Source organism: Bos mutus, chromosome 2 (assembly GCF_027580195.1).
Source record: "Bos mutus isolate GX-2022 chromosome 2, NWIPB_WYAK_1.1, whole genome shotgun sequence".
NCBI lineage: Eukaryota > Metazoa > Chordata > Mammalia > Artiodactyla > Bovidae > Bos > Bos mutus.
The window spans coordinates 13,846,993-13,866,140 of record NC_091618.1 but is presented as its reverse complement, the minus strand read 5'-3'; the positions used below and the strand labels follow the sequence as shown (position 1 = coordinate 13,866,140).

Sequence of the window (19,148 nt, the reverse complement as noted above, 5' to 3'; positions counted from 1 at the left end):
TTTTGTGGTTTACAAACCAGCTACTACCGCCGTTTTACGGAAGCTGCAATGGAGGACCAAAGAGAACAACTGCGTTGCCTAAGTTCAGGCGGTGAGACAGTGATGAGATAGCTGTGGAGACAGAACTGGAGTCAGAGCCCTTCCAGCCTACCACCCTGCCTGTTTCCCCATGTGATCTGTGAGCTCTGCCCTCGCTCTGCCCAGATATTTGTTCCAAAACTGGGTCCAAGGTTGCTCCAGGGCAGGCTGGCTGAGGCTGCGCCTGGTATCTCTGCAGGGACCGCAGCCCAGGTGTTGGGCAACAAGTGTCCAGGGACAGAGCATAGGCCCTGGGGGTTGGGAGCAGCCACTTCCTCATGAGCAGTCCAGCAGCGAAGCCCAGCCCAGCCCCGCAGACTGAGAAAGTGACAAAGGAGAGTGAGAGGGGAGAGAGGGGAGAGAGGATATGAAGAAAAGTAGGAAGGACCTGAGGAACGAGGTGATGGAGAAGTAGGAAAGATGGGGGAGGATGGGAGAAAGTCACGGTGCTGCAGCAGGGGATGAAGGGGATACGGAAAACGGGCCAAAAGGCCGAGTGGACTTCCAAGCCCTGGGCAGGCACTGGCTCGGACCTGACACCACACTGACCACCAGCTGGTGAAGCGTGACCACTGTCTCCTCAGAGAGAACAGGGGCAGAGAGAACATGGAGGGAAAGCCCTCCCCCCCTGGGGGGATCAGAAGTGGCTTCTCAGAGCCAAACTGGGGCCTGGAGCTCCTTTACCAACATTCAGGCTCTTCACTCCTGCCTCCTTCCCTGCCAGGTCCAGCCCAGCCCAGACCCCGGGACAACTCATGCTCAGTATGTGTTTGTTGAATGAATAACTGAGCAACAGAGATAAAAAGAATAAAAGTGCCCACTTAGACAAACGCTTGAAAAAGGTTATCAGGAGCACAATATGGGCTTTTTCTCCGAAGGCTGAAATAAGGAAAGAAATGAAATCTTTTGTGTTGTGGGGAGGAAGGCCAGGCTGCTCCATGGAGAGGGGTCTCCTTCAGCTGAAAGCTACCAGGGACAAAACCATCCGTAAGGCGTGTCTCAGGGGTGAGAGGAGGCTTCCTCGGGCCCCCGCCCCACTCCAGGCTCCCACCGCCTCCGCCCCGGGCCTAGGTACCTGCCGCCAGCGGCTGCACTCTCCGTTTCATCCCAGAAAATCTTCCCAGAATAACCATCTAACCATGTCACTGCTCTGCTCTGCACCTTGCAGCACCACCCCTTGAACAGCTCACACCTTCACCACCTCTCCCCTGCTCAGAAACCCTCCATGGCTCCCCTCTACCCTGAGAATTATCTGGTCTCCTGTGAGACTCAGGCCCAGCCCATCTCTCCAAAGCCCACACCCGTTCCTGGCCCTCACATACTCTCAGCACACCAGCCTCCCTACTTTCTCACTGGTCTTCAAACACCTTGCTCTCCTTCTCTGGCTCACACGCCATGTCCTCTCTCGTGGGCATTTTCACTCTTGATCCAGCCGACTCCCGCTGACAGGTGCCGTGGCTTCACCCGCTTGGGGCCCCCATGCGCTGATGCTGATGCCCCCGACTTCGAGCTCCTTAGAATTGGCCCGCGTCCCTGGCCCACCACTTCCCAGCCCCCAGTGAACTACCCCAGCACATCAATATCTATCTGTCATCCCCACAAATGGAAGGGGCCAGTGACCTGGCGATGGACATCACGAGGGCAAGAACCAGACTCAGGGGCCCCCAACCAGGAGCTTCTTCGTCCCCCTGCACTTGGCCGTGTGCCTTCAGAGATGAGCAGGCTGTTTCATCTGAGCCCGACAGCTGCCTTTTCCATCTGCTGAATGAGGAGCCAGGGCCTATAGGGGAATGACTTGCCCAGGCCCACAGGAGCCCCATGGCTTCTGCAGTTCAGCGGATCCGGGCCAGCTTGGCCAACGTTAGAGGACATACTCTTCCCCACTGCACCCTGGGGCCCAGAGCAGGTGCCAAGTCTGTAGCAATTAGTGGAGTGTGGTGACAAGTGCTTCAGCAGACCCTGGAAGACCTCAGGGTGGGCGCTGGTAAGACGAGAGGCAGCCTCTCAGCCACCCACACGACCCCCTCCCCCACAACTTGACTCTGGCCTCATCACTTAACACCGCTCCAGGGCCCCTTTTCTGACCCCCCAAGGCTCCCTTTCCCCAAAGCCCCACCTTCCTCTATAACCCCACCCTCAGGCTCTCCATGACCGAGTCGCAGAGCCAGGACCCTTCTGTCTGATCTTTGAGGTCCCCCATGGTCTGGCTCCTCAGCCCCCTCTGCCCTGACGTTGTTCCCAGCCACCAGAGTGGTCCCCAATCAGGAAGGGGCCCACCTAGAGGGGGAAAGGGCAAAGACATGGGAGGCACACGCACTGGCTTCTTTATTGGCAGAGTCTGCGAGACTCAGTAAGGCACGGAGTCCAGGAAGGGGATGGGCCGTCCCGGGGTGTGTGGTCAGGAAGACCGGGGCCTCAGTGCCGGGCACCCCATCACAGTGAGCACTTCCGCTCTGAGCAGCTCTCAGTGTTTCTCTCCTTCAAGACCCTCTCCTGGGGAGCTTTAGAACAAGGGGCCCTTTTTTCTCAAGAGGGTGAATGTGGGCAAGTAGGGGCAAGGGGAAGGAGGCGGCAGCTTGAGTGGAGAGCTGGGGCAGTGGCAGGGAGGGATCTGATGCTTGTCCTCCCTGAAGGCACTAAGAACAGAGGGGCCCAGCTCAGGGGCAAGCCCTGGAGGCGGGTGGGGGCTCAGCCTGCTATCACCAGCCCCAAGGCACCAGGTTGGACCAGCTGCATGGGGCTGCCTCAGCTGAAGTCGCGGTTGGGCAGGAGGAGGGGGGCTACCAGGGTCCACAGATAGAGGAGTAGCCCCGTCCAGCTGGCGCAGATCTTCACCCACACGGCAGTCCATGTGCTGATCATCTTCCGGGTCTCACCAGGTCTGGAACACACCATCATCCCAGTGAGCCTGGCCTCGACCTTAGGATCCAGTTGTGACCCCTGACTTCACCTCTGGCTCTCACCCTGTAGCTCTAGTCCTATCTCTGATATATTTGACACTTGGCCTTGTTGTGGTTGCCGTTCAGTTGCTAAGTCTGACTCTGCAAACCCAGGGACTGCAGCACACCAGGCCTCCTCTGTCCTCCACTATCTCCCAGAGTTTGCTCAAATTCACGTCCGTTGAGTTGGACCATCTCATCCTCTGCAGCCCCCTTTTCCTTTTGCCTTCAGTCTTTCCCAGCATCAGGGTCTTTTCCAGTGAGTAGGCTCTTCGCATCAGGTGGCCAAAGAATTGGAGCTTCAGCTTCAGGCCTTAAGACCCCAAATACAGTTCTTGACCTTGTACTGTAGACCTGACCCTGACTTCAGTTACAACCCTGACCCTAGTCCTGGTGTAATATTGTGACCTGACTCTGGTCACTAACCTTGTGATCCTGATTCTGTGACCTCATTCCTGGTCCCTGACTTTGGGACCCTGAAGCACCCGACTTTAGTCTTGACTCTGAACCTCAATCCCATAATCCCAAGCCTGAGTTTATGACTACAGTTCTGGTATCTCTGACCTCAATTCTGACCCTTGGCCCTGTTCCCGGAGTCCTGGCCTCTAATCTTGTTACTCTGATCTTCGCTCTCTGACTTGGCTGCTTCAGTCCTGGCTTTCTGGCCTTGAAACTCCAATTTTAACCAAATGACCAAATCTGTCATTTGAGACAGAGTTGAGAGTCCCAACTTTCAACTTCATGACCCTGTTCTTGACCCTGTGACTTTGATTCTGACCCCACACCCTGCTCCTAACCCTCCAACCATGAATCCCAAATGTGATCCCACAACCCCAAACACTACGCCTGATCTGCAAACTTGGTCTGCCCTGCCCAGGCCCAGCCTCACCTCCCGTGAGCCCCACTTCTCAGGCATTCAGCGAAGGTACCAGCTACTGACCAGACCAGGCACTGGCAGGGAAACTGAGGCAGAGATGGGGCAGGCTCCCTGGAGGGTCCTAGAGAGACACCTCCCTGCCCAAGTCTTGAGCAGGGGCCAGGAAAGCCCCAGCATGGGCCGGAGGGAAGGCATGTGGCACACGCGCTGTGGGCAGGAAGGCTCCGTCCACGTACCTGTACCAGTTGGTGAGCGTCATCATGATATGGACAGAAGCGAGCACCAGACACAGGTGGAAGAAGGAGTAGCTGTAGGTGACACCGTCCTGCTCGTTGTCGAAGGCCCGGCCCTCGGAGACCACCACCTGCTGCTGCGTGGCGCCCAGCACAGGCGGGCACTCCTCCGTCTGCATCAGGCTGTTCACCTGCCGGTGGTCTGAGGAGCGCAGACTATGGGAGGTGGGGGGAGAACGTGGGTACAGCTGTCGGACCATCACCACCAAGGTGAGCAACTGGGCAGCGCCAGGGGGCCTCACACACCATGGCACTGGTCACAGTGACCATGGGCACCAGGGTCCCTGAGCCTCGGGAGCCAGTGACCTGGTGGTTAGGCCCACAGCCCTGGAGTTAACAAATTGCCTTGACTCTCAACTCTACCCCTACTTCCTGTGTGACCTTGGGCAAGACACTTAACCTCTCTGAGCCTCTGATTCCTTGTCTATAAAATCAGAGGCAACAGTACCTCCCTTACAGGGCTGGTGAGGATTAAATGGAGTATCACTGTGAACTCCTGGCACTGTGCCTGGCACAGAGTAGACACCAAATAAACGACCTCTGTTATTCTGATTGTTTATCTGCCATTTCAGTAAGCACGCGTGGAGAATCTAGTATTGCAAAGGCTCATCCCACGTATTATATAATGTTCGCAGTAATGCTCACCTGCTGTTACATTTGGTTTCCTTTTATTCATTTTAAGTAAGTAGGGTTACCTATTGCCTGCTTTTCATAATAAAAATAACAGTGATGATTTTTTATCATTGCTTTTCTATAGTGAGGTCTTGACATTTTTAACTATATTGAATAGTTCGAGACACATATACATTTTGAAGACCCAACACATATCTTGAAAAAAAGTGAATGAAGACCTGGATTCCAGCCCATTCCATCACATTGAGAAAGCACCGCCTGCTGAGCTTGGTGTCCTGGCTCCCACACCCTCCCGTCACTTGTGGCTCAGGGCTCCCAATCATGATTCCTTCCCAGAGACCAGCCCCTACCCCCACCCTCTGCTTACCTGATGAAGACAGTGCACAGGATGAAGACGACGAGACCCACGATGCTTGGCGCGTCCCACCAGTGGGTCTCATAGCCCTCGGGGCCTGCCAGGACCGTCCCGTTGCCAAAGTGGGTCAGCAGGTGAGGGTTGCATTTCTGATCTGGGGATGGGAGCATGGTCACCCTCAGCCCACGCAGGCCAGGTCTGAGCAGCCAGGGAGCCCAGAAGATGGGCTCAGATGGACAGACAGGCACACAACCTACCGTCCAAGTCCTGGCGACAGCACTTAGACAAAACAACAGAGACAGCTCCAGGAATGATGGGGTCCTCCCCACTCCCAGAAGGACTGAGTCTTGGAATGGGCGGGGGCTGGGGTCCCTGACATCTTTGAAGGTCCCCAGCCTAGGAAGAAGACCAGGCCTCCCGGAACCCAGGCGTCTACTCACCGGGGACATTGGACAAGGCCAACCAGGTGACAAACATGGTGTAGAGTGTGATGACTGAGGCCTGCAGCAGACCTGAGTTGGGCTGGGCATCCTGGCGAAAGCGGCCCATCAGTGTGACTCTTGCCAAACCCGGTACACCCCACCCGACCCCCACCTAGCCCACTCACACCCAAGCGGGGGACCTCAGAAACCCCCACCACCCTGGCGCCATCCCACCCCACACCTTTTGGGAGAACATACCATCTGGGCCACCCACTGCCCAACCTTGCCCACCCAAAGGTGAAGCCCTAATTTTTTCTCTTAACCGATTACCCGACTTGTTCCCCCGCTGAGAAAACCCTTCAAGGGCGGCATCTCTTCACACTTCGAGTTAAAGCTCTCTTCCCTTTACCCCACCTCCATCCTCACCTGGCCACTACACCCCCCACGGCCCACCCTGTCCCCGCCACCCCCTCCCTGCTGACTGCTCCTCAGCCACAGCGGCCACCTCTCTGTCTCAGCCTCCGCCTAGTCCTCGCCAACCTCAGGGCCTTTGCACTCACCATGCCCTCCTCCCAACATGCTGCTCCCTCACATCTCTGCACTGGCAGCCCCTCTAGAATTCAGGCTTCCGCTTACACAAGACCCCCCAGAAGGCCCTGAAAACCCTGACTGCAGAAGCCCCTGGCCCTGCCAGCCCACCTCCCTTTCAGCCCACACTCCATTTATTTCTCTACATAGCACTTTCTACCCAAAGTTATCTCACCTGGCCTCATTTCCTCACCTGGCTTGTTCCTTCCCAGTCCCCACCATACACACACACACACTTGAAAATATGAATCTGAACTCTACGATTAATAGCATAGGCTCTGGAGCCAGTCTGCCTGGGTTCAAATCCCAGTTCCACCCCTTACTAGCCATGTGACCTTAGGCAAAGTCTCTTTCCTCCGTTAAGCCTCTATTTCCTCATCTGGAAAGTGGGGATGACGATGGTGCGAGGACTGAATGACATAATAGATGCTGTTAACTGTCAGCTATTATTATTCCTCCTCTTGCTCACAGCTGTATCCCCAACATCTAGAAGAGTGCCTGGTACATAGTGAGTGCCCAAGAGGTATTTGCTGAACGAGTACTGATTGCTGTGTGACCTGGAACAGAGGCATCACCCTCTCTGGGCTTCCAATTTCTCACTGGCAAAAGGAAGCTCTGGCCCAAAGGAAGGTTCCCAACCTTTCTGCTGAGGACCCTCAAAGACTATCTAAGCTACCTTTGAAACCACCGATGGGCTGATATCCCAAAATGAAATACCACTGGACTCAGAAGGCCTCCTTTCTGAAGAACAAAAGATGGCCTTGGCAGCCCCCACCCATTATCCTAGACAGTCTGAGACTGGAAACTGGAACTGCACCTTCTACCACCACTTCTTGAGGTCACTTAGTGACCTTTCCTAATATTCTCCTGATTTGCATAAAAACTGATAGCACTGAAATAATGATAACAACAGCCAATGTCTGATGGATATCAGTAAGCCAGGCACTGTTTTGTGTTCACAAACATGGTCTCCATCTTGAGAATAAATCCAAAAACTGTTATTGTCCCCATTTAACATCTGAGATGAGAGAGGCACAGGGAGGTTAAGGCACTTTCCCAAAGACAGCCAGCATGTAAATGCAAGAGTCGAGACTCTCACCCAGGGAGGCTGACCTGGGAGCCCACGCTCTTGGCCCCAGCCTCTGTGATGGAGAGACCCGGCTCCCAGCCCCCAAGGTTCCTACAAGAAATCCCACACACCGAGGGGCCTGGTTTCAGGTTGGGCAGAGACAGGCCGGGCTCTCACCTGGATCTTGGGCAGAACGGCAACGATGGAGACACAGACACAGAGAGTGAGGTTGAGGCCAATGAAAACCTTGCCCTCGTAGCAGGCACCGGGCTGGGTGTAGTAGACGAACAGCAGCGCCACGGCCGTGATCGACAGCGCGTAGAAGAGGAGGGTGAAGAAGAAGAGGCCTGGGAGGGAGGGGCAGCAGCAGGTGGGTCTGGAGGCACAAGGACCCCCGTCCCTCATCGGGCAGTCATCTGGTCTAGGGTCCCAGCTTCCTCCTCCAAGGAGTGCCTGCTAAACTTCTGTCCTCATCCAGTCTTTCTAAGCACCCACCCCACCCTGAACTAAAATGATTCACGTGCCACAAATAAGGTCACCATAAGTATAAAGACAATGAATAGAGAACAGTCTTTCAAAGAGTGAACTAGATGCGTGGTGATCAGGGAGGTGGGACAACCAAACCAACCCCAAGTGAGCCTTTCTTCTCGACCGATTTTATCAATCTGAAGAAGGACCCATTCTGCTGCTGGGGATTCAATAACCAGGGGTGATTTGAAGTCTGGTCTGGCTGGGTGTGGTCAATTCTGCAGGGCTTGTACCACCGGCCCCCTCCAGGGCCCTCCAGCGCAGCTCTCATCTGACCCACCTCAGCCGCCCGGATCAGCTGCCCTGCCCATACATACCCTTCTCTCCATCTGCCACGGACGGCTCCATTCCTGTCCTAAGGCAGGAGGCAGCCTGAGATGCCCTCCAGGTCGCCGTCCTTCAGGGACCCCCTCCTCAGTTAGCTCAGCCCCTGCACGAGGCCACAGGGTAGCACTGACCTGCATACCAGGCTCGGGAGTCACGCTCCTCGGCCTTGCACAGCCACCGCTGGTTCCAGGAGTGCGCAAAGTCAATGAGCAGCAGTAGCTGGATGAGGAGGAAGATGAAGGAGCCCACGACACCGAAGTAGAACCAGACTGGGTGGGGAGAGGGGAGGGAAGCAAGGCGGTCCGGCCGTAGGGCAGCAGCCTAGGGCAGGCACCCTCCAGGGTCTCTTCTCACGCTCACTTTCACACATTCAACAGTCATTCATGCCACACCCTGTATTGATGTCCCCTCCCTCAGGGAGCCCCAGGCCACACACAGAGATGCTTTGTAGCAGGGTCAAGGCAGGTCCCCTTAACCCCCAGAACTGCCCAAAGGCCACGTGGCCAAGCACCAGAGTCCTGTCTCCTGGGTGCAAACAGCAGTACCCACCAGTGCTTGTTCCTCTTGGTAGCCCCCATCCCTCCCCACCAAGGCCACCTACTGTTGGAAAAGGAGCCATCAGGGATGTAGAAGGCACCCACAGTGATGCCCACGAAAATCAGGAACTTAAAGAACCAAAACCTATGGTGCAAAAATGGGTAGGTCAGACTAGAGAGCTGAATAGGGAGAGAGGAAAAGCTGGCCCCCCAGAATCCCACCCTCACAGGACAAGTACTGGGAGAGATGGCAGGGACTTTCTGATGATCTGATGGGCACAGAGAGTCTGTCCTGGCCTTAAAAAAAGTCCCGAGGGGCAGAGGGAAGGACCAATTAGGGGTGAGGATGGCTACCCGGGTTCTAGCCCCAACTATGCCACTGAATTGTTGTGAAACCGAAGGCATGTATCATCTTTCCTGGGCTTTATTTCCTCATCTGAGAAATGGGTATTGCTCAATGAACTGATCTCTGTGCTGCGTCCTCCTGGCTTCGGCAGCTCCTCAGTCTGAAGGTAGGGTCTAGAGACAGGCAGAGGATGGGGAAATCCACTGTGGGAGGGCCTCAGGGTGCAGGTGGGGCCCCCTCCTCACCCGTTCTGGATGGCAGCCCTGGGGTCTCGACTGCTGCGCACGCAGACCATAAGCAAAGAGAAAAGGAAGAAGAAGGCCGCCATAGCAAAGCACACGCGGTAGACGGCGCGGTGGCCGAGCAGGGAGCCACAGTCGATGTGGCCCTGCAGGACGACGTGGGATCCGGTCCCCTCGTTACACACCCAGGGCAGCTGTGGAGATAGACAGAGCAGCTGGAATACCCCACCCCACCCAGTACCCAAGGTGACTCTGCCCAGGCCTCCCCCCACCAAGGCAAGAGGTTCTCCAGGCCTGGGCTAGACGGCAGTCTGTCCCTCCCACCTCCATCCACCACCCATCTCCATTCCCACCCACCTTTGCCGCTCAAGTCCCGTGAGTGAACCCCCCAGGGACAGACGTCCAGTTAGATCTTGTTAATTTCCCTACTATCATCTCACAACCTCAGGACTACACCGCACTGTCCAAGGCAGGATTTTCCAAAGCGCTCTCCCGTTACCAGTTACATCAGAATCCACTGAGGTCCCCTGTCCTATGGAACTAGAGTCTCTAGGGTGGAGTTTGAGATTCTGCATTTCTAGCACACTCCCCAGGGGATTCATGCCTCTGTGCACACTAGCATGTCAGAACCTCTGGCCTCATTGTGTCACTGGCTATGAAATATTGAGACGGAGGGAAGACAAGACCCTCAAAACTGGGCTTATGCATCAAAGTGGGGAGAGCCTGCCCTGGGCCACTGTCTGGCGTGGGGGCAGTAACGATTCATGAGACTCCCCAAGGGGACCATGGCTTATGAGAAACGAGGAGGATCAAACCCTCCTCCCAGTGTGAAGAAACACCCCCCTAATGTCAAGCTTGGATCAGTTGGTGCGCTGGGCACTCCTGCCCATCTTTTTTTTTTTTTTTTTAACTTTTTGGCTTTTTTATAAGCAGTTGCACCGCGGGCTCAAGGTTAACATGTTCCACCAAACATCAAACTGGTGTTTCTTGAAAACTGGGCGTCTGGCTAAAATGAATCTCCAGGTTCCCTGGTAATTGACAATCGTGTTCCTTTATGGATGGGGGGGGCTAACAGCCAAGGATGGTGCCAGGATGGGGGTGGGGTGTGCAAATGGAGCTAAGGGAGAGGTGGGCTTTGGGGAACACGGAGGGGGTTTCATCCTCAGCGGTCCACTGGTTTTCATTTGTGATTCACTCCAAACCCTCCCTGTCCTGCCCACCTCTTGATCAGCTGGGCCCCCTGGTAGCTGAGCCTTCGCCAGGTCCCGCGGGCTGCTCACCTTGTAGAGCTGGCTCTCCACGCCAGGACTCAGCATGATGACGCACACCAGCACCCCGAGGAAGAGGAAGACCGTGAAGAAGAGGCGGCTCAGCGTGGAGTTGTGGCTACAGGGGCAGCAGCTGCACAGGATGCAGGGGGCAGAGCCGCAGAGGCAGGACGCCTGCAGGGAGGGCGGGGATGGCACCTTACTCTCTGCCTCCTCTCCCTTTTCCCGCCCGAGCACGCGGCATCCTCCTGGGGCCCACTGCCTGCTGCCTGGTCAATATCTCCAAACCTACGCAGAGCCCTCCCATGCCACGTTATGGAAGGATTCCTATTCCCCAGATGTCATCCCATTTAACTTTCAAGCCCAAGGGAAGAGGCAAAGCAGACAAAGGCTGGAAGAGGCTGGGTCGCCCAAGGACACACAGCCAGCAAGCAACAGAACGCAGATTCAAACCGGGCTCTATCCTCAGGGGTTACTGTGGCTTCGGAGAGAGACAGCTGAGGTCACACTGTTTCTTATTTCAGATGAAGCAGAGTGGAAAAAAAAGTCCAGAAGGCCAAGCCTGTCGCTAGTTAGCCATGTAACCTTATACAGTTCATTTACTCTCTCTTAACCTCAGGTTCCTCTTTCATAAAATGGAAATCAGAGGGTACCTGGTTCTCACATGGTAGTTTTAAGAATAAAATCAGGATTTTAAATTCTAACTCCCTCAGGCTCCCTGTCCTCCTTCCCTGCTTTTCTCCAAAGGACTTAGACAACCACCTGATTGGCTTCACATTGACTCACGGTACCTGCCTCTCACTGTTAACCTGTGAGCTCCACCAGGGCAGGGGGGTTTGTCTGTTTTGTTCATCGTGGAGGTGCCAGAAATGGGAACCAGGCCTGACATATCATGGGGAGTTCAGGGACTATCTGTTGAATGAGAGTTAAGTGTCTGGCATGGTACCAGACATATGTTAAGACCTCAAGAAACAGCAGGTGCTGATCACTCAACATCTGCTGAATGAACGGAATGAAGGATATGAGAGGTTGGGATTCCCGCCCTGGGGCTGCACCAGTTTGGACAGCAGAGACGTCCAACCCCTTCTGTCTCAGGCACCTCTGCCCTCTGTCAGGCCCTCCCTTCCAGGGGTTGGCTGAAATCGCTTAGGGGCTGGTGATGCCACTCCATTCGTAGCTGTAGCCTCACCCCACAGAAGCCAGTTCCACAGCCCAGCCTTGGAGGAAACGGGGCCACATCCAAATATCTGTGGGTCACAGTTTCTCTTCCTCCAAACAGCTCTGACTCCTCATTCAGGTATGTGAGAGTTGGGAGGGCAAGAGACACCGGTCCCACCCTCCTGGAGTTTTCAAGGGTAGGAAAGCGACTCACCACTTCCTTACACCTGTCATGGTAAGTGCTGCCATGAGAGTGACCAGCGGGGGCCTAGTTTAGATGGGAGGTGGCGAGTCACTGCCCTGAAGGGATGCCATTTAAACTGAGAGCTGAACAGTGAGGACTCACTCTGCTGGCCAAGACGAAGAAAGAGTGTTCCAGACAAAAGGAAGAGAGCCTGCAGTGGCTCTGGGGGCGGGCAGGAGCTGAGTGTTGGAGGAAGGAAAAGAAGGCCTTGTGGCCAAAGCTTTAACAGCAAGTGCGTAGTGAGGTCAGCCAGGCTGGTGGGGCCTGGCAGCCACGTACAGGACCCTGGTGTTCTTCCTATGAGCAACGGGCCTCCATTGCCATTGGGCACCACGTCCCAAGGAGGAGAGGGACAGGAACAGCCTTCTACTAAGTGACCAGCTTTGCAGAGAGAGGCTGAAAGGGTCCCTTGCTCCTCTGAGGCCCTGTCCCCCGCTTTCTGGACTGGTCTCAGGGGCACCGCACACTCTGCTCGTGGTGCAGCTGCCTTCCCGTCTCCTCCCTCCTCTCCCCTCAGACTGGAAAGGCCCCTGGGAATGCCCCTTGTAACCTATCTCTCTCACCCACAAAGCCAAGCACAGCATGGATGCTAAATGAAATGCCTGCAGAAGGAAATTCTCCCTTGGGGTCCAAATCATAACAATCCACCCATCCATCAATTTCTGGTTGTATCTTGCAAACCCCGCCCATAGCCTTGACTCCTATCCATGGCTACCTGGGCGGTGGGGTGGTGAGAAGATAAGCAAATGACAGAAATAGTGTTTTATAAGCCATAAAGAGCATTCTGAGATCAGAGAGATTAATAGACTTGCCAGAAATCACACAGCAAGTGGATGGCAGTAATAATAGTGATGGCTTCCGTTTATGATGAGTTACTCTGTCCCAGACACTGGTGAGCACTTTGTCTAGACTAAGCCTCACTGACACTATGAAGTATGCTGTAACCTCCCATTTATAAACGGGGAAACTGAAACTCAGGGAGATAGCACGACCAAGGTCATGTTGCAAGTAAGCTGAGGAGCTGGGATTTGAGATCAAGTCTGTCTGCACCAGGGTCTGCTAAGTCATGGATGGCAGTCTCATTTAATTTCAAATGAAAACAATGAAAGTTTTTTTTTCACCCAGCAATGAAAACAATCCCTCCAGTGCCCAAGAAAACCAAGGGAGGCCAACAGGCACTGTTCATGGGGTTAAAAAGCAGAGACATTATTTTGCCAACAAAGGTCGTATAGTCAAAGCTATGGTTTTTCTAGTAATAATGTATGGATGTGAAAGTTGGACCATAAAGAAGGCAGAGTGCTGAAGAATTGATGTTTTTGAACTGTGGTGTTGGAAAAGACCCTTGAGAGTCCCTTAGACTGCAAGAAGATCAAACTAGTCAATCCTAAAGGAAATCGATCCTGAATATTCACTGAAAGGACTGATGCTGAAGCTAAAGCTCCAAAACTTTGGCCACCAGATGCAAAAAGCTGACTCATTAGGAAAGACCCTGATGCTGGGAAAGATTGAAGGCAGGAGGAGAAGGTCACGACAGAGGATGTTATGGCTGGATGGCATCACCAACTCGATGGACATGAATTTGAGCAAGCTCTGGGAGACGGTGAAGGACAGGGAAGCCTGGCGTGCTGCAGTCCATGGGGTCACCAAGAGTCGGACTTGACTGAGCAACTGAACAACAACAGGCACTGACCTCAGGAACCAAGTACCCAAGTACCCAGGTCAAGCTGGGCTCTGGCTTGTTACCATTTCCATCTGAGACGTTTGAGACACAAGAAAAACTGCCACACTGCAGTCAGGGAGGCTGCCTTTCAACTTACTCTGGTTCTTAGAGATCAAAATCCAGGTATTGCTGATACCTGAAATCTCAGGTTTCCAAGGACCTGGCTGGTAGCCAGAGAGACCAGGTTTGGGAGACAGAAATACACACAGCCCCTTCCTCCCACCCTGGCTGCTTCTGGAGCATCCTTGCAGTTGTTCATACATTCTGATCTCCACTCCGCACCTCTGGGGATCACTCCGACACAACTTCTTCCTATACAAATACCAGCCCACGGAGTAAAAGCAGACACCCGCACACACATATACACACGGATGTTCACAGTGACACTGTTCACATGAGGAAAACAATAGGGGGAAGCTGAAAATAACTAAATGCCCATCACTGCACCATGGTACTCCCCTCTTAGAGGGATCTCTCTACTGGATGGAGCAGATGTGTTGGTAACACTTAAATAGGCACATGAAACTAAATATAGTTAAATGTAAAGTATATCCAATAAAGTTGATTTTATTATTAAAAAAAACAAAAATTTTAAATTAAGAAAAAAAAAATAAAATAGGCACGAAGCTTTACGTTGCATGAACTTATCAGAATATCAAGAAACTGCAAATGACCTCTTTGCCCCACACCAGCAGACAGTGGTGGATGACTGACCCCATGGAATGGTACAGAAGCAGGAAAGATGACAATCTCTAGATTGACAGCAACACAGGCTATGCTTGGGATGCAATGTGAAAGGCCAAGGCAGACTATTACACCATTCCTACACTCAGATTACAACACAGCCCTCCCCAAATGCACTCAGGGGCAAGGCAGCGATGGAAAAGCACCAGAACTTAGACTGGTGGAATCATAGCACCAGCCAGACTCTCAGAAAGGAGAACTCAGAACTCAGGAAACCCTGGGCCGGAGCGTCTATAAGCTGCAAGGTTCTGAGGCACCCCTGAACTAGCTGAGCCACCCTGCTACTGCTGCTAAGTCGCTTCAGTTGTGTCCGACTCTGTGTGACCCCACAGACGGCAGCCCACCAGGCTCCCCCGTCCCTGGGATTCTCCAGGCAAGAACACTGAAGTGGGTTGCCATTTCCTTCTCCAATGCATGAAAGTGAAAAGTGAAAGTGAAGTCGCTCAGTCGTGTCCGACTCTTGGCGACCCCATAGACTGCAGCCTACCAGGCTCCTCCGTCCATGGGATTTTCCAGGCAAGAGTACTGGAGTGGGGTGCCATCGCCTTCTCCGTGAGCCACCCTAGCCCGACATAAAACACAGGAGAGAAGAGGGCAGCCCAAAACTACTTCAAGCACACTTCCTTCCCCGACGCAATGTGAAGAGGAGAGGGCCCTGTCATGCCCCTGCCACCAGCTGGCAGGATGACCTTAGACAAGTCTCTTTTCTCCCCTGTGGGACTCAGTTTCCTCAGCCATAAAATGGGCTTCCAGGCAGGGCAGTGAAGCAACTTGGAGCCCATCAGACAGCCATGGGTTTCAGCAGCTTCCCCACTTCCTCAAATGTGGTGTCTGGTGCTTTACCACTGGCAGGCACTTACAGAGCTGCCACTGCACACCAGCTTCAGGCTAAGTCCCACAGAACCCTCCCGACATGCTGAGAGCTGGTACCACTGTGCACCCCACTTTACAGACAAGGAGAGAGGTTCTCAGTCACGCAGCTGAGAACAGACCAAGCCAGGATCCAGACCAACCAGTCTGATGTGAAGGTCTTTCATACTCCCTCACCTGTGGAAGGCCATCCCTAAGGATCTGCTGACCGTCCAACTCACCCTGTGCTGACCTGCTTGGTGACTCCCATCCCCAGTGGGTCTACCTTATCCCCTCCTGGCCAGGACTCACCTTCAGTCCAGCACAAACACTGACCAAGAGGGCCACTTGTGGACTTCCCTGGTTGTGCAGTGGATAAGAACCCACCCGCCAATGAAGGGGACACGGGTTCGATTCCTGGTCTGGGAAGATTCCACGTGCCCCGGAGCAACGAAGCCCATGTGCCAAAACTACTGAGCCGGCGTTCGAGAGCCTGTGAGCTGCAACCACTGAAGACTGCTTGCCTAGAACCCGTCCGCAACAAGAGAAGCCACCACAATGAGAAGCCCTTACTTGGTGACTAGAGAGTAGCCTTACTTTCTGCAACTAGAGAAATGAAGTTGCAGTTCAGCAATGAAGACCCAGCAGAGCCAAAAATAGATACATAAATAAAACTCTTTTTTTTTCTTTTTTTATAAAAGAGAGAGCCACTTGCATTCCCTACTTGCTGTGACAGATTTGCATCTGACCAAGGGGACCCATGTATGCCAAAATGTTCCCCCTAAAGATGCCTGACAACCCCTCATTAGAACTTCAGTCCTCTCAGGCAAGTGTCCATTGAAACACTGTTATTGGTTATCCAGCAGTGCCCAACAGCACCACTTAGTACTACGTGGCTGTGGGAAAATCGTCTTCTCTCTCTGATCCAGCTTCCTCAGCTGTGAATAATGTTAACTTCCTCACTGGGGTCGCTGTGAGGACTAAATGAAAAGATATATACAAAATGTTCACTACACCGCTGGGCTCTGAATTCTGGGCCTACAGTAAGGACCTAGTCAATGGCGGCTATCATCAGTATCACAATCTGCAAAATAAGTTAACTCTGTCATGGTGGGGGGGGAGTGGGATGGGTGGGTAATATGGCACGGGTGAAGGGCTCAGCACAGCACTTGGCATGCAGTAAGCACCCGGTAAACATCAGAATGCCAACAGGAGGCTCCTAACAGGAGGGGCAGGTCCCTTGCAGACATTAGATACCTGCAACCTGCCGAACCTCCTGATTCTACTCTGGGCCAACCCTGCCCCTCAGCACCCAGAATATGAAGGGAGGGGAGACGTGGGCAGAAGCCTAGACTAGGGATCAGATATTAATCCTGACTATGCAGATCTTCCTCCTTTTGCTGTGCAACCTTAAGCAAGTCGGCTAAACTCTCTGGGCTGCAACCTCCTCATCTATAACCCATCGGTTGGCGCTCACCTGTCTGGTGCCTTCTGATTCAGCATTGCAGGAGCCTGACTCACAGACCAGCAACTGGTTCCAGAGGGAATTCTCCACCCACCTTTTTAAAATGATAATAACAATAGCTCCTGTTTGGAGAGCTTACTGTATGCCAAGAACAAGGTGGGGCACTTTTAAATCTTGAGGGAGGCAGATGGAGAGACAGAGGCACCCGGAAATGGCAGGTTTCCTTTCAACAACCTCCCCCGCCCCCAGGCTAGCCCAGATAGAAGGAATTCTAGTCAACTCCAAGGAAACTCCCTCCCCAACCAGGAAGCAAACCCTTTCGGGCCAGAGCTCCAACCCAAACCTTGGTGTCACTGGGCAGGAAAAGACCTCAGGAATCAGCTCCTGCACAAGCACACGTGCGTGCACACACACACATACACCCTTCACAGATGGGAACATGGAGGCCCAGAGGGGACAAGGGTCCAGGGACCCACTCTATAGCCTCTCTGTGCAGACACCCTTCTCGGAAAATAGCTGTAAAGTACATCTCTCTAGATCCCCAGCTGTGGGCCCCAACACCCCCATCCTATCATTCACACACATCGGGGACAAAGGAAAGTTAAGTCTGGGATTCAGCAGCCACCAGAACCCCCTCCCCCTTCCTCTCCGCTCCTCTTTGTGTAGGGCAGAGGGGGAGGGGGCTGCCTGAATGAACCTCAGATTTAATGAAGGGAAGAGGGAAAGGAAAGGGGGCTGGGAAAAGGAGAAGGGGCCTCCCTGCCGGGGTCTGGCTGACACTCCTCCCCTCTGCTGGCAGCAGCGCCAACTGAGCCTGGCTGCTCCCCAGGTCCCCGAGCAGACGACCAGGTAGTCCCTCCCCGCCCCCACACACCCCACCCTCCCTCAGGTCCTGGGTTTCCCCACCCAGAGTTGGGCCGGTGTTGGCGTAACCCGTAAGACGGACTCAAGCTCGCTCAAGATCGGCTTAGAAAGGCAGAGAGGGTCTTCCTCCCCACCCCCGACTTCGGCCCTGGGGCCTAGGAGGGAAAGGTCTGGGGTTCACTGGAAAAGTGCCCAGGAAAAGCAGGGACAAGGCACAGAGAAACTGACAGCCCGGACAGACACGGAACCATAAAGACAAACAATGACAGATGTTAAGAGGCTTCGGACGGACAAAGACAGTCGGACGAACGAACGGACAGATATGAGACACATACAAAGGGACAAACTGAGGCAGACGGGCAGGGACAGACAGTCTGACTTGACACACACAGAAACAGAGGACACCCGGCAGAGAGGGGCAGGGACCGGCAGGCACACAAAGAGAGCGTCCGGGAGGCAGACGAGAGGCTCACTGCCAGGACGACTCCAAGTTGGGCCAACTGGGGCTGCAGCGCCCATGCCCTCCCCGAGCTCTGGGCCTCAGTCTCCCCGGTTCCCTGGAGGGGCGCCCGCCCAGGACACTCCCTTCCCCCCGCCCCGGGGCGCCCCACCCGTTCCCCCGCGGTAACCCGATCGCCGGACACCAGCCGTCTCCGGCGCCCGCGGGCCCGGGATGGGGGTGGGGGGACTCGATGAGCCGGGGTACCCGAGGAGCGAGGAGGCGGGGTGCGGGCCCAGAAAGACAAGTTTGGAGGAAGAAAAAAGAAGAAACTATTTGGAGGAAGAAGAAAAGACAAAAGTGCGAGCCCGAAGAAGGGGCAGGCGGCGCGGGCGGGCGACGGGGTCAGGACTCACGCAGCTGAGCAGGGAGCAGGCGCCCAGACAGGCCCCCATGTTTGCGGCGGCGCGGGTCGCGGGGTGCGGGCCGAGGGGCGCCGGCTCCCGTCCGGCTCCAGGCGGCCGGGGCTGGCCCCGCCCACCGGCCCCGCCCTGGCCCGGCTCCGCCCCACCTGCCGAAACCGCTCGCCGCTTTCCGGCGGTGTTCGGGGCCTCCCGGGACTCACCTGGGGCAGGTGCGCTGGGCTGGACCATAAGGAAAGTCGGGGTACCGGGGATTCCAGCTGCCGCGCAAGCCGCGCAACTGGACTCACGTCCGGATACAAAGTGATGGTTTGGAAATAGGGAGACCTGGGTTCGATTCCCGGAGAAGGCAATGGCACCCTACTCCAGTACTCTTGCCTGGAAGTACTCATCCCATGGATGGAGGAGCCTGGTAGGCTACAGTTCATGGGGTCGCTAAGAGTCGGACACGACTGAGCGACTTCCCTTTCACTTTTCACTTTCATGCATTGGAGAAGGAAATGGCAACCCACTCCAGTGTTCTTGCCTGGAGAATCCCAGGGACCGGGGAGCCTGGTGGGCTGCCGTCTATGGGGTCACACGGAGTCGGACACAACTGAAGCGACTTAGCAGCAGCAGCAGCAAGGTTCAATTCCCGGCGAGGCCACAACACGACCTCAACAACACTTCTCCCTACCCCAAGAGATGGTCACACGGGACTCCTCGGCGTTTGGCATAGCCTCTGCCCAATATCGAAGTGTTG

General features: G+C 54.6%; 1 protein-coding gene across 2 annotated transcripts; it reads right to left on the bottom strand.

Annotated features, from left to right (window-relative positions):
* Positions 1-2,379: 2,379 nt before the first annotated feature.
* Positions 2,380-18,530, bottom strand: SERINC2 (serine incorporator 2). Of its 2 annotated transcripts, none has more exons than XM_070384418.1 (10): positions 18,401-18,530; positions 10,514-10,675; positions 9,237-9,427; positions 8,711-8,790; positions 8,241-8,378; positions 7,432-7,601; positions 5,616-5,706; positions 5,188-5,329; positions 4,131-4,343; positions 2,380-2,959 (listed from the first exon to the last, which is right to left on the bottom strand). In XM_070384418.1, the coding sequence occupies exons 1-10, from the start codon at positions 18,437-18,439 to the stop codon at positions 2,824-2,826; spliced, it is 1,362 nt and encodes a 453-aa protein (XP_070240519.1). In that variant the 5' UTR covers positions 18,440-18,530; the 3' UTR covers positions 2,380-2,823. The 2 variants fall into 2 exon arrangements, with proteins under 2 accessions (XP_070240519.1, XP_005906242.1); XM_005906180.3 differs by lacking the exon at positions 18,401-18,530 and adding an exon at positions 16,694-16,761.
* Positions 18,531-19,148: the final 618 nt, after the last annotated feature.

Excerpts from the sequence above, each read along its gene's own strand:
- SERINC2 (XM_070384418.1), bottom strand. The coding sequence starts at position 18,439 with ATGGGGGCCTGTCTGGGCGCCTGCTCCCTGCTCAGCTGC. Across the intron at positions 5,707-7,431 it reads CCGTTCTGCCCAAGATCCAG|GATGCCCAGCCCAACTCAGG; the intron begins GTGAGAGCCCGG and ends CGCTTTCGCCAG. Across the intron at positions 2,960-4,130 it reads ACGCTCACCAACTGGTACAG|ACCTGGTGAGACCCGGAAGA; the intron begins GTACGTGGACGG and ends GGTGTGTTCCAG.